General features: G+C 39.9%; 1 protein-coding gene across 2 annotated transcripts in view; it reads left to right on the top strand.

Moving 5' to 3' along the window:
- GNA13 (G protein subunit alpha 13) overlaps positions 1 to 11236 on the top strand; it is a 38234-nt gene extending 26998 nt beyond the window's left edge. The window contains exons 3-4 of one of the 2 annotated variants that reach the window (XM_073310538.1): positions 2368 to 2418; positions 9607 to 11236. In XM_073310538.1, the coding sequence (XP_073166639.1) occupies positions 2368 to 2418; positions 9607 to 10179 (624 nt within the window). In that variant the 3' untranslated portion in view covers positions 10180 to 11236. The remainder of the gene's footprint in view (positions 1 to 2367; positions 2419 to 9606) is intronic. The other variant, XM_073310539.1, reaches the window with a different exon arrangement.
- Positions 11237 to 12461: the final 1225 nt, after the last annotated feature.

Here is a 12461-nt window from a genome sequence, read left to right as displayed (position 1 = left end):
ACTTACTGTGAAATGCTTCGCTATAGAGCATTGCCATTGCTGTGTGCTGATGTATTTTGCATTCATGTTATCAGGAAATCCCCTCTTCTGGAAAGCAGCTTTTGGTGCTGCTTTATGACCTTTATATGTTGTGGTTTAGGTTGTATGCTTTAACAGAATAATCACTAGTGTGGCAATAAGCTCTCAGGACTTAAATGAAAGGTAGTAACAAGTGCATTTAAATGCAGAAGAGTTAAGGCCTCATTAGAGCCATGTAGATTCCTTAAACAGAATAGTGCTGTCTGGTTTAAAAGTTCTTAGTCCAATGTTGTCCTAAGAACCTTCAATCTAAATCCATATTTAGGTACCTAAATTGTCTGGTTTTTTTTCAAAGATGTTGAGCACCCAACAGCTCCCATAAGTTCCTAAATCCTTATTTAGGCTCTAAACTTTAAACATGCTTTTAAAAAAAATCTTGTCCTAAATCTTTCAGGTAGAAAAGGTGCTTTGGATTAAGAAAAGATGGAGTCAGGAGACCTGGCATTTCCTGGCTCTGCTGCAAACTTTCTGTGTTTGAGCAAGTCACTTTCCTGTATCTGTTTCCTCATCTGTCTAATAGGAATGCCCACCTGCCTCTTCCTCACAGAGGTGAGGTTGTATCTGTAATTTATGAAGCACTGTGATCTTCTGTAGTAGATGACATTGCAAGTGTGAAGTCATGTAGTCATATTGAACAACCACTACCTTCCTCCAGCAAAATTTGAAATCTGTTACTGTTTTCCAATACCGTAGTTTGTCAGTTTATGAAAAGTATGTGACATTAAACCAGATACAATATAATATGTGATAGTGGTTCTTTAAATACTCGCCTCAGGGTCTGTCCCTTTAAGTATGTCAAGCACAGGATGACTCACTCCAAAGACCCAACCTTGTCTAATTAAAGGCTTGCATTAAAACTGCAGTTTTAAAACCTGAGTATGGTGTATACTTGCACCAGGTGACCTCTCCACCTACAAATGAAAAAGCTGGCAAAGGTATTTAACTTCTAAGCCTGTCACAACTAGCCAGAAGTTTCTGGCATCTTGGTTACTTTAATATCCTAATGCCTACTCAGACCTCACATTTTAATAAAAAGAAAAGGAGGACTTGTGGCACCTTAGAGACTAACCAATTTATTTGAGCATGAGCTTTCGTGAGCTACAGCTCACTTCATCAGATGATTTTAATAGTGTCTCTGGAAAGGACTGACCTTCTTGATCATTTTTTAAATATTCATTCTTAAGCGAGGGACCTTATCAGAGATGTAATTCTGCCCCCTTATCTTTCGTTCTTTTATGACTCAATGTAGTACCTCCTAATCTTGAATATTTTATGTAATTTAAAGTCTCTTGATGCACAAATTCATTTTATGTACTGCAAAATTAGTTGACTTCCTGTGCTTACCTTTACTGGCAAAATAGTATAGACCGCTCTCTATTTGAATTGATGGCCAAGTAAGCCCCATTTTGATTGCTTTGTAGTTAAGAATTGGTGGACTGTAACTTACAACTTTGCCCTCTGGTTATGACACTGAATATCTCAACAAGGCATTTCAGTTATAACGCTCTAAGTTTTTCATTTGGCATCAACCAAAAATAGAATTATTCAAGCTTCTGTAAATTTTAGTTTTTGCATCTGAGAGGGTGTTCAGAATTGCAGTTGCCACATGCAAGGGTTGGTATTGTATTGAATTCGAAAGATAATCTGTTCAGTAAAGGAAATATTATATAGAATTGCAGACTGGAGCATTATTCATAACTTCCTAAACAAGGTGTGCTTATCGAGGGTGGTCTTTGGCAAGAAGGCTTATTCAAATGTGTTAGATTCATCCGTTCATTATGGTTTTACCTTTCCGTCTACTGCTGCTTGCTATGCTCAATAGCTAGTGGGGCCTGTAGAAATGGGAGCTGACTTCATTGTGCAGTTTAAATGAACTTTTCTCAGTTGGCCTGTATGTCCCCATGCACCTATATACAAACTACTCAGGAATAGCAAAAAAAAAAAAATTAAATGCAATATTTTATACCGAAGTTGAGTCTGAGGTTTGTACGGTGATTGCCCAAATGAACAGCACTAAAAAATTTGACAATCTTAAACTTTAAAATAGTTTTTAACTGCTACAAATTAGACTGTCCCTGCTTTTTTTTACATGGCTGAATATTAATCTCCATGAGTGTCAAGCTCACTAAACTTCTTTACATACAACTGCATACAGAATTTATAGAAGTCGGTGACTAAAACTTTTATACCAAGTATGTTTGGTTTCAGTAACTGGACTTCAGATTGTAAACTACTGTGACTAAGTCTGCCATCTGTGAAAAACTCTGATCGGTTCATTTTGTTTTTTAGGGGGAATCTGTAAAATATTTCCTGGACAACTTGGATAAACTTGGAGAATCGGTAAGTTTAATTTAGTTGGGAAGTTTAAATCAAGTTAGTCTTGGATATCATAGGGATTTTGTTGATTCAGTTTAAATATGTAACTTATATGTAGTAACTGGGGAATAGTGCTTTCATCTTGTTTTAGTAATTTACATGAACCTACAGGTTGACTGGTTAAAACATCTAAACATGGGTGGCTTCAGGTCTGGATCAGTCCATTTTGGTCAACTTCACCATCATAGGATTTTAAAAATCCTAAATTTCATGGTGGTGTAATTCTATTGGTCCTCACCCAAAAAGGAGGGTTTTTTGGGGGGGGGGGAATGCTATTGTAGGGGGTGTTGCAGTACTGCTACCCTTACTTCTGTGCTGCTGCTGGTGGCGTCGCTTCCTTCAGAGCTGGGCAGTAGAGCCACTGCCAGAAGCAGCGCAGACGTAAGGATGTCATGGTATGGTATGGCCACCCTTACTTCTGTGCTGCTGCTGGCCAGGCATCCAGCTCTGAAGGCAGCACCCCACCAGCAGCAGCGCAGAAGTAAGGGTGGCGATACTGCGACACCCCTAAAATAATCTTCACACACACACACCCCTCCCTGTTGTGTCAGGACCCTCAATTTGAGAAACACTGTCTTCCCCGTGAAATCTGTATAGTGCGGGGTAAAAGCACACAAGACCAGATTTCATGATCCATGACATGTTTTTCATTGCTGTGAAATTGGTAGGGCCCTAGGTATAGAGTAAAATAGGGTCATTGTTCTGTATGGCAAAACACTTAGAAAACAGTCTGACAGTGGCCAGGAGAAGTCTGTGGACACAAATTGTAGAATCTAGCAATCACCACTGAACTCTGCAGAATATATGAAGTCAGTAATTTTTCCATAGAAAGCACATGGTGCTGCTGTGTTCTGAAAACGTCTGCGAAAATAGCACTGTTTCCCTATTTGTTGTATTTAATTTGAAAATCAGATGTGCTCTTTTTACAAATAAAAAATATGGCTTTTTCTAACAAGCTCCCACTGGGATCTAAAAGTCAAGCTGGATTTACTGGGTTCACATATCACTTTCAATAAAGATTCTAACGTTAGAGAGTATTCTGATGATGCATGAGCCATGTTTAAATCCAGCTCAGCTTATTCTAACACTGCTAACAGGATTGAGAAGCGGTAAGCTTATGTCCATGCACACCTGGAGCAGATCTGTTAAATAGGGTGGTTTTATTTTTAGTAATTCTTATGACCATAAATGTACATTAAAGAAAAATGTTTACAAAGTGGTTATCTGGATTGTGTATTTTGCTGTCCTGAATTTGCTAGTAACACTGTACATCCATTGATCTGGATGGCTCTGGGACAGTACAGATCTAATTATTGATACTCAAAGATGCCTCTTGCTAGAAAACTTTTTGTGCTTATGTAAGAAACCTCTAGAACGAGAAATTAAGTGATTGTACAGATCACTGTTACGTTTTGTAATGTGCCTGGCATATAACACAGTTAAAGATTTCATCCCGTATTAAATTTATATTGTGTCTGTGCTGGAAAACGTTTCAACAGTCCATTTTCCATGGGATTGTATTGCCTCCTATTAATGATAGCCATTTTGGTTGTAATTTTTGCCTCATGGGCTTGTGTGTATATTCAGTTTGTATATTCATGTCCAGCAGTCTTGTATTGCAGAACTTATGCATGAAAATTGGCCTTACAATGGGAAGCTAACATCAAACCTAACTGCGGAGACACTGCATCTCTGTTATATTCCCAGCCATAGGTGCCAACTCCAGGGGTGCTCTGGTGCTGGAGCGCCACACCCCGAGGGGGAAAAAAGGGTGCTCAGCATCCACCAGCCACAGCTGTTCGGCAGCGGCACTGATCAGCTGTTTGGCATCTCGGGAGGAGGCTTGCAGGAGGGCGGAGAGCTGTGGGCAGGCTCGGAACTCTGGGAGGGGGCGGACTGGGGGCAGGAAGAGGCAGAGTGAGGGTGGGGCATTGGGGGAAGGGGTAGAGTGAGGGTGGGCCTTGGTGCAGCACCCACAGGGAAAAATAAAGTCAGCACCTATATTCTCAACAAATGCTTTGAAGCCTAATAATACCCAATACTTAGAACATAAGAGTGGCCCTACTGGGTCAGAATGATGGTTCATCTAGTCCAGTATCCTGTCTTCCAGTAGTGGCCGGTGTCAGGTGCTTTGGGAGGAGTGGGGGGTTTGAACAGAATGGAATGAACAGAACAGGCAATCACTGAGTGATCCATCCCCTGTGTGTTCCCAGGCCCTGACAGTCAGAGGCTAGGGACACCCAGAGCATTGGGTTACATCCCTGACCATCTTGACTAATGGCCATCGATGGTCCTGTCCTCCATGAACTTATCTAATTCTTTTTTGAACCCTGTGATAGTTTTAGCCTTCACAACATCCCCTGGCAACAAGTTCCACCAATTGACTTTGCACTGTATGAAGAAGTATTTCCTTTTTGTTTGTTTTTAAACCTGCTGCCTGTTAATTTCATTGGGTGACCCCAGGTTCTTGTGTTGTGATTAAGTAAATAACATTTCCCTGTTCACTTCCTCCACACTGTTCATGATTTTATAGACCTCTATCATTTCCCCTTCTTTAGTCCTCTCTCTCTGAAGCTGAACCAGTCCCAGTCTTTTTAATTTCTCCTCATACAGAAGCTGTTCCATACCTCAGTCATTTTTGTTGCCTTTCTCTGTATCTTTTACAACTCTAATATATCTTTTTTTCAGATGGGGAGGCCAGAACAGCATGCACCTAATTCTTTATTTTCTTTTTTTGCAGTGATTTTGATTGAGGAGAATCTAAGCTATCATCTAAACTTAAACTATATGTAGAACCAAAACAAAACCTTTCCTAACTTGATTATCAGGTTAGATCTCACATAACACTTACGGAGTCTCATTTAGAAGTTTCAACATCAGTGCTGTTTGCCTTTTGCCTTATGGCATCTGTCTGAAGCAATAACAGGAGTACGGATTGTCTCTCGTAGTCACCCAGATGGCGCTTTTAACTTTCTGTCCAGATTTTTCACACCCATTGTTATGCCTGTCCACGGATTAAATTTAAAACAATCACTTTGGGGCCGGGCCTGCTTCTGTTTTGCAGCCACCTTAAAGTTCTTAATCAGAACTATGAAAAGGAATTATGGCAATATCGGAAATTCCAGTTAACTATGCCTGAAAGAGTTATACAATAAATGACTGCATTTCTTTAGCAATTGCATTTTGAAGCAAAATGATTTTAGTCACTTATTAAAATGGTGAGTTTTAAAGATTGACTTTTAAAGTTGGATAATCGTATTTAATCTAATTGTAAATCACAAACATTAAGATGTGTAGTTTTCTTCAAAATCATCTTTTAACGGAAATGACTAGATATTTTCAGGCAAACGCTAGGTAATTTTGTTACGAAAGTGTAAATATAGCTTTGGGTAAAGCTCTCTTGGTTTATTCCTTCTCATTTGTATGATTAGAGCACAGCTTTTTGCTGGCGGTTAAAGATTATTGTTGTGCTTTGGAACTGTAGCAGTTTATGGGTAGAAGCACTCCCTGTTCCTGTCTCATGCAAACAGACTGATTTGAAATTACATTGGTAATGAACAGACAGGACTATGGTCTTTTCTCCTTTAACATAAGGAAGCTAGAGAGATCAGCATGTCTAAAACCTACTCGTTCAGATTGCTTGACCAAGTCAACAGAATAAGGAAATCGGTTCATTTACATATATGATTATAACATATATGTTTATTTCAAAGCTGAATTGTAAATTTCTCTATTTTTCCATATCTTTTTCTCACTATTGGTCAAGTAAATATTAATTGTAAACATTTTATATAGGACCTTAGCTTTGCACGGCATGTTAGATTACAGCTATGTCAGCACCACAGGAGAGGTAGGAGTCCCCTGCTCCTGTACACACACACACACGTAGCAGCTTGATGAGAACTAGTGCAAGTATAAATAGCAGTGTAGTCAGGTAGCACCGGCAACGGCAGCAGAGGCACAGCCAAGATGGGCAGGTACATACTTGGCACAGCTCAGTCGTGTCTCTGCTTCCTGTGTTACCCCAGCTATACTGCTATTTGCACTCATTCTAGCTCTCATTGATCTGTCGCGAACATGTACATGGGCAGGGGAATCCTATTCCTACCTCAGCGTGGACATATCCTCGGAGACCTGGTCTCTTCCTTGAACGGATTCCAATCCAGATTAGGCAGACAAAGTGAGTCACACTAGCAAGTGACACGTTCTGATATTTCTAAGTAGGTTGGGAGAGCAGACAGTGCAGGAGTGGAAGTAGAGGGTGGAAAATAAGGCCAAAGTGGTGGATTTTGAGGAGGCATTTGGAGGAGTTGAAGATGCTTGGCTCCTTGGAATAGTAACATCTTCATTCCTACCTTGCTTGTTTTGTCTGTAAGGAGAAAAGGAAATGGCAAAGCTGAAAAAGGGGGTGGAGTCCTAGGGACAAGGTTGAGAGTGACAAGAAGTGAGATGCAGACTGATGGACATGGGATGTTTCAGGGAGGCCAGTGATGGAGATGTCATTTGTACTGGCTATAAGAACAATAGCGTGATCCAGAACGTTGGCAGTGAGGATTGAAAGGAGGGGATGACTTAAGAAATTATACAGGAGCAAGAAGGCCTCAAGTCTAAATATGAAATAGAAAGGAAGGAATTGGTGCCCTGTGGTTGCACGTATGACAGGGAAGAGTGGATCAGACTGTGGGGATGGAGAAATGAATTGGAACGAGGTGAAATTTAGTTTTTTTCCATGCTTAGGCATTGGGAAACCTATGAGGAGATGGGAATTGATGGGAATCTTATCAGTCAGTGGTGCCTTCAACTGTGCACAGACTGCTTGACATTCACAATGCCCTTTACAGACTGTGTACAGTTACTTCACATTTGGCTACATTTAATTAAAATGTGGTGGCTTTTATGTGCCAGTAACAGTAAACGGTCTTTAAGAGGGGAAGTGAAACACTTTTTCATTGAAATTTAAGCCGAACGTTAATGCCCAGTTGTGAGCTTAACCCAGATGTCCTGGTCACTGATGGTGCTCTTGCAGGCATGTGTATCTTGGGAGCTCTAATAGGAGGTCAGGGTCTTGCATTTTATCTGCTGGAAAGGAATTGTAGAAATATGCTTTGTGCCCTGTTTTGTGTATTTGAAATGTGTTTAAAAAGTTTGCTTGTCTTTTACCTTTAGAAATATCAGGAATGTCTGGTCCCTGGCTTTGATGGAGGACCTCTTTGAGAGGGAGTTGATCTCAGGAATGTGTTTGATCTTTTGCTCCTTTACAGAAAGGGTGGTGGTGGTCACTTTTTTCCATGGGTCACTTTTAAGACAGTAGGTGAAGTTCTAAAGTCTTCGGCTTTCCTTCTGAGAAACTAGGTGGCAACATCATGAGTGTACGTCAGTACCCTAAAGATGAGAGCAAAGAGGGGAGCCTTGTGGTGGCTCAGAAAGTTTCTTGGTAACTGTTTTTTATCAGAATCACCCAAACATCTCAGTTGAGGCCAGCTTGAAATAAAAGAATCAGGAGTTTAGACAAAACGGTTGCTGTTCCCTCATTAGTTTCACTTTCTGGTTTTCATGCATTAAAACAAAGTGCTCCTTAAAATCTTGCTTTTGTTTTAAATTCAGCTTAAACCCTTTTAAAAATTAATTTTAACAGATGTCTATTAAAATAGAATCCCATAATTCCCTGTCTGTAAAAGCTTGCAGTGATATTAATATTGTCTTGTTAATTGTTTTTAAACAGTTTGTCTGAAATTTTATAACAATCCCTGATTGAAACGAATTAAACATTCAGGTTTTGTATAGCTTTAATTTAAAGCAAAACAGGCATATTTAGGCATTTCAAAATCCAAACTGTACTACTGTTAAATTCTAGTTTTGTTTGTTTAACTGTTTTTATTTAGGGGTTTTTTTCTAACCCAGTAGAAGTTGGTTGAATCAGTTCTCTTGACCTTACTTCACAAGTGTTCCCAAGGCCTCATGTTGAGCCGGGAGCCCTTCATTGACTGGGATTATCAGGAAAAGATCTCTGAATAGATTTTTAAGTGAAGAGAGACTTGATTTTAAACTTCTATGTTTGAAACCTAGAGCTTGTTTTCTAAAACTGCCATGAATACCAAAGCATGACATGTCTGAACAGTGAAGTATAACAAAGGATTTATATATACCTGGAGAACAAATCTGTGAACATAAAATTTAGCAAACTGGCTGCTCAGAGGTAAATGCACAAATCAGCAAAATTACTCCTGTGAAAATGGAGAAGCCAAAAATGCATTAGCTTTCTTTAGGGATCAGATCCCACAACTTTGGTCTTTTGGATTCATCTGTTTAAATTCCTACACTTTGGAGAAACAACTCTTAACTTGTACGGAGTATTTCCATTCCATGGGATGTAGCTACTCATAATGGAACGCCTAGAAACTCATGTTGCCTGTTTCCCATGAGAGAGAAAGACAGTAAGGTTGCTGTGCAGGCATTAAGGAGTTCCTTGTGTTTCCGGCTTCTTTGTGATGGCATCTATGGATTCAATAAAAACTTAGGTAGTCTTAATACCTTGTCAAACAGTGGTTCTGTTCTTTAATTAATCATGATCAGCTGAGCAATATGCCAAAGAGGGGAAAGCTAGTGAGTGAGTGCTTACTGTTTGTTAGAATTGGTAGAATCGTTCTAATGCAGCCCTCTGGGGTAGAGGGTGAGCCAACAAATGCACATTGTATAACAGATGGGGGAAGGAGACTTCTTACAAAAGAATCTGTAGTGAGGGAATAAAAGAAGCTGGTGGCATGAGGAACGGGTAATGCTTCTTCCAATATTGTTTACCAAGGTCACTTGATATGTAGCAAAGGGAAAGTTTCAGTTCTCTAAAGCAGTGTTTCTCAACCTTTTTGATACCAAGGACCAGCTTGCTGCTGCCTTAAACTGTATCGGGGAGATCTCAGGGACTGATGCCAGTCCATGGACTGGTCATTGAGAAACACTGCTCTAGAGGGATTCTCATTTTAGGATTGGGTGTGTTAATCCCAGTTTTAGAGACTGAGAACTTTTTAAAATGGAATAGTGCATGAAGACTCTTCAAAAATAAATTTCCTTCCAACTTTTCTGGGTCAGAAGTCTGCTAAAGCCACTATGGTCATTATTGTTCCCTAACCAGCAAACTTTGCTTTATTTTTTTAGGATTATCTTCCATCGCAGCAAGATATTCTGCTGGCACGAAGACCCACGAAAGGGATTCACGAGTACGACTTCGAAATTAAAAATGTTCCCTTCAAGATGGTTGATGTAGGTGGCCAAAGATCAGAAAGGAAACGTTGGTTCGAGTGCTTCGACAGTGTCACATCGATACTTTTCCTGGTCTCCTCAAGTGAATTTGACCAGGTGCTCATGGAGGATCGGCTAACAAATCGCCTTACAGAATCACTGAACATTTTTGAAACAATAGTCAACAACCGGGTTTTCAGCAATGTCTCCATCATTCTATTTCTAAATAAGACAGACTTGCTTGAGGAAAAAGTACAAAAAGTGAGCATCAAAAACTATTTCCCAGAGTTCGAAGGGGATCCCCACTGCTTAATAGACGTCCAAAAATTCCTGGTGGATTGTTTTCGTACCAAACGCCGGGACCAACAGCAGAAGCCCCTATACCACCACTTCACCACTGCTATTAACACAGAAAACATCCGGCTGGTTTTCCGTGACGTCAAGGATACCATCCTTCATGACAACCTCAAGCAGCTTATGCTACAGTGATGTGCAAAAAGACATTTTTATTTGAATACCTTTTGTGTTTTTAAAATTGTGGTTTACAACGGGAGTAGAAAAATCCAGGTCCTGTCAGACTTCTTGATGTGTGGCTGAAAGCTGCTGCTGAACACATTATTGCCAATTTCTGCTGAAATTGAGGCTTTAATCTCTTCCACTGTAGCTTTGAGTTGACTCAGTTATAATTTTATAGCAAACCTAAGTCCAAATAACCTGTAAAGTGACTAAACTTGACCTCCAGTGCTTTTATGTTGCAAAAAGTATATCTAGAAAACACAGTCCACTGTCAAAGTTCCACGTCCAGACTTGTGTACATTCATCAGAATTACATTAGACTTGTAGTAGTGATTTTTGAAAACTGTTCCTTTTCACCTCCTCCTTAATTCTATAATGAAGACTGTGATAATATAGCTGACTTTGATTTCTCAGGTCCTTCATTGGTAGATATTCCATAAATTTCTTGTTGGAGTCATGTAGAAGCTAGGATACTTGACAATAATGCCTTTCCTACCTTAAATATAAAGTTTTGCATGGGTTTTTGGGTAGGGTATGCTTTAGGTCAGGGAATACAAAAAAGTTGGGAACTGTCAGCATTAATACCTTCTGCCAGAATTGTCTATAAAGACTAAGATGATCAAGAACTAGTAAATGGCACAGTTCACTCTAAACTTCATTTTCTATTGCATATTTTAAGTATTCTGCTTCTTAGAGCTATAACAAAGCACAGAGCACTGTGATCTGAAATTTTGATGTGGGAAGGAGACGCAAACTTAGCTTTAGAATTTGTCACTGTGCTGAATAGCTTACATCTAGGTACCTTGCCCCAGAGTTTAGGCCGATTTGAAGTGCTTTTGTATCTTTTCACCATAACTTTACAGTGTGCCTAGTCCTACATCAACAAGCATTCACTAATGCACAGAAGTATTCGCAAACATAAGTGCCTCCTGTCTTCTTTCCTTCTGCAGTGGCCTTATATGAAGACAAATTCCCACAGTGTGGCCTTATGCAGATATGGGTAAATAGGCCAAACACCACTAGGCCAAAAGTCTATGCAGAAAGATGAGTATAACATGTCACAATAGTAAATGCTAAAGTCTGCAGACTTCAGAGAGTCTGTCAGAATCAGGTCTAGAAATCCCTAGAACTATAAGAATGGCCATACTCGGTCAGACCAATTGTCCATCTAGCCCAGTATCCAGTCTTTTGACAGTGGCCAGTACCAGATCTTCATAGGGAATGAACAGAGAAGGGCAATTTATTGAGCGATTTATCCGCTGTTGTCCAGTCCCAGCTTCTGGGAGTGAGGGGTTTAGAAACATCCCTGACCATCTTGGCTAATAGCCATTGCTGGACCTATACTCCAGGAACTTACCCAATTCTTTTTTTAATGCAGTTATACTTTTGGCCTTTACAACATTCACTGGCAACAACTTCTATAGGTTGACTGGGTTGTGTGAAGAAGTACTTCCTTATGTTTGTTTAAAACCTGCTGCCTGTAATTTCATTGGGTGACGCCTGGTTCTTGTGTTATGTAAATAACACTTCCCTGTTCGCTTTCTCCACCTCCTTCATGATTTTACAGAGCTCTCTCATTTCCCACCCCCCCCACCCACCCCCGTTTAGTTGTCTCTTTTTGAAGCTGAGCAGTCTGTCTTTTTAATCTCTCCTCACATGGAAGCTGTTCCATACCCTAGTCATTTTTTTTGCCCTTCTCTATACTTTTTCCAATTCTAATCTTTTTGGAGATGAGACTACCAGAATGAACATCCTATTCAAGGTGTGGTCATACCATGGATTTATGTAGTGGCATTATGATATTTTCTGTCTTATCTGTCCCTTTCCTACTGGTTTGACTACCACTGCATATTGAAAAAAGAAAAGGAGTACTTGTGGCACCTTAGAGACTAACCAATTTATTTGAGCATGAGCTTTCGTGAGCTACAGCTCACTTCATCAGATGTTTTCAGAAGACTATCCACAGCGACTCCAAAGATCTTTCATGCGTGGTAACAGTTAATGTAGACCCTCTCATTTATGTGTATATTTGTCATTGTTTTCCTGTGTCCATTACTTTGCGTCTGCCATTTTGTTGCACAGTCACCCAGTTTTGAGATCCCTTTATAACTCTTAGTTAAATCCAAAGCTGACTGCTGTCTTGAGTAATTTTGTATCATCTGCAGACTGTCACCTCTGTTTACCCCTTTTTCTAGATTACTTGTGAATATATTGAACAGCATAGGTCCTAGCACAGATCCTTGAGGGACCCTATT

This window comes from Lepidochelys kempii, chromosome 14, assembly GCF_965140265.1.
Source record: "Lepidochelys kempii isolate rLepKem1 chromosome 14, rLepKem1.hap2, whole genome shotgun sequence".
Lineage (NCBI taxonomy): Eukaryota > Metazoa > Chordata > Testudines > Cheloniidae > Lepidochelys > Lepidochelys kempii.
The sequence above is the reverse complement of the archived record's forward strand: the minus strand, read 5'-3'. Positions and strand labels throughout refer to the sequence as shown.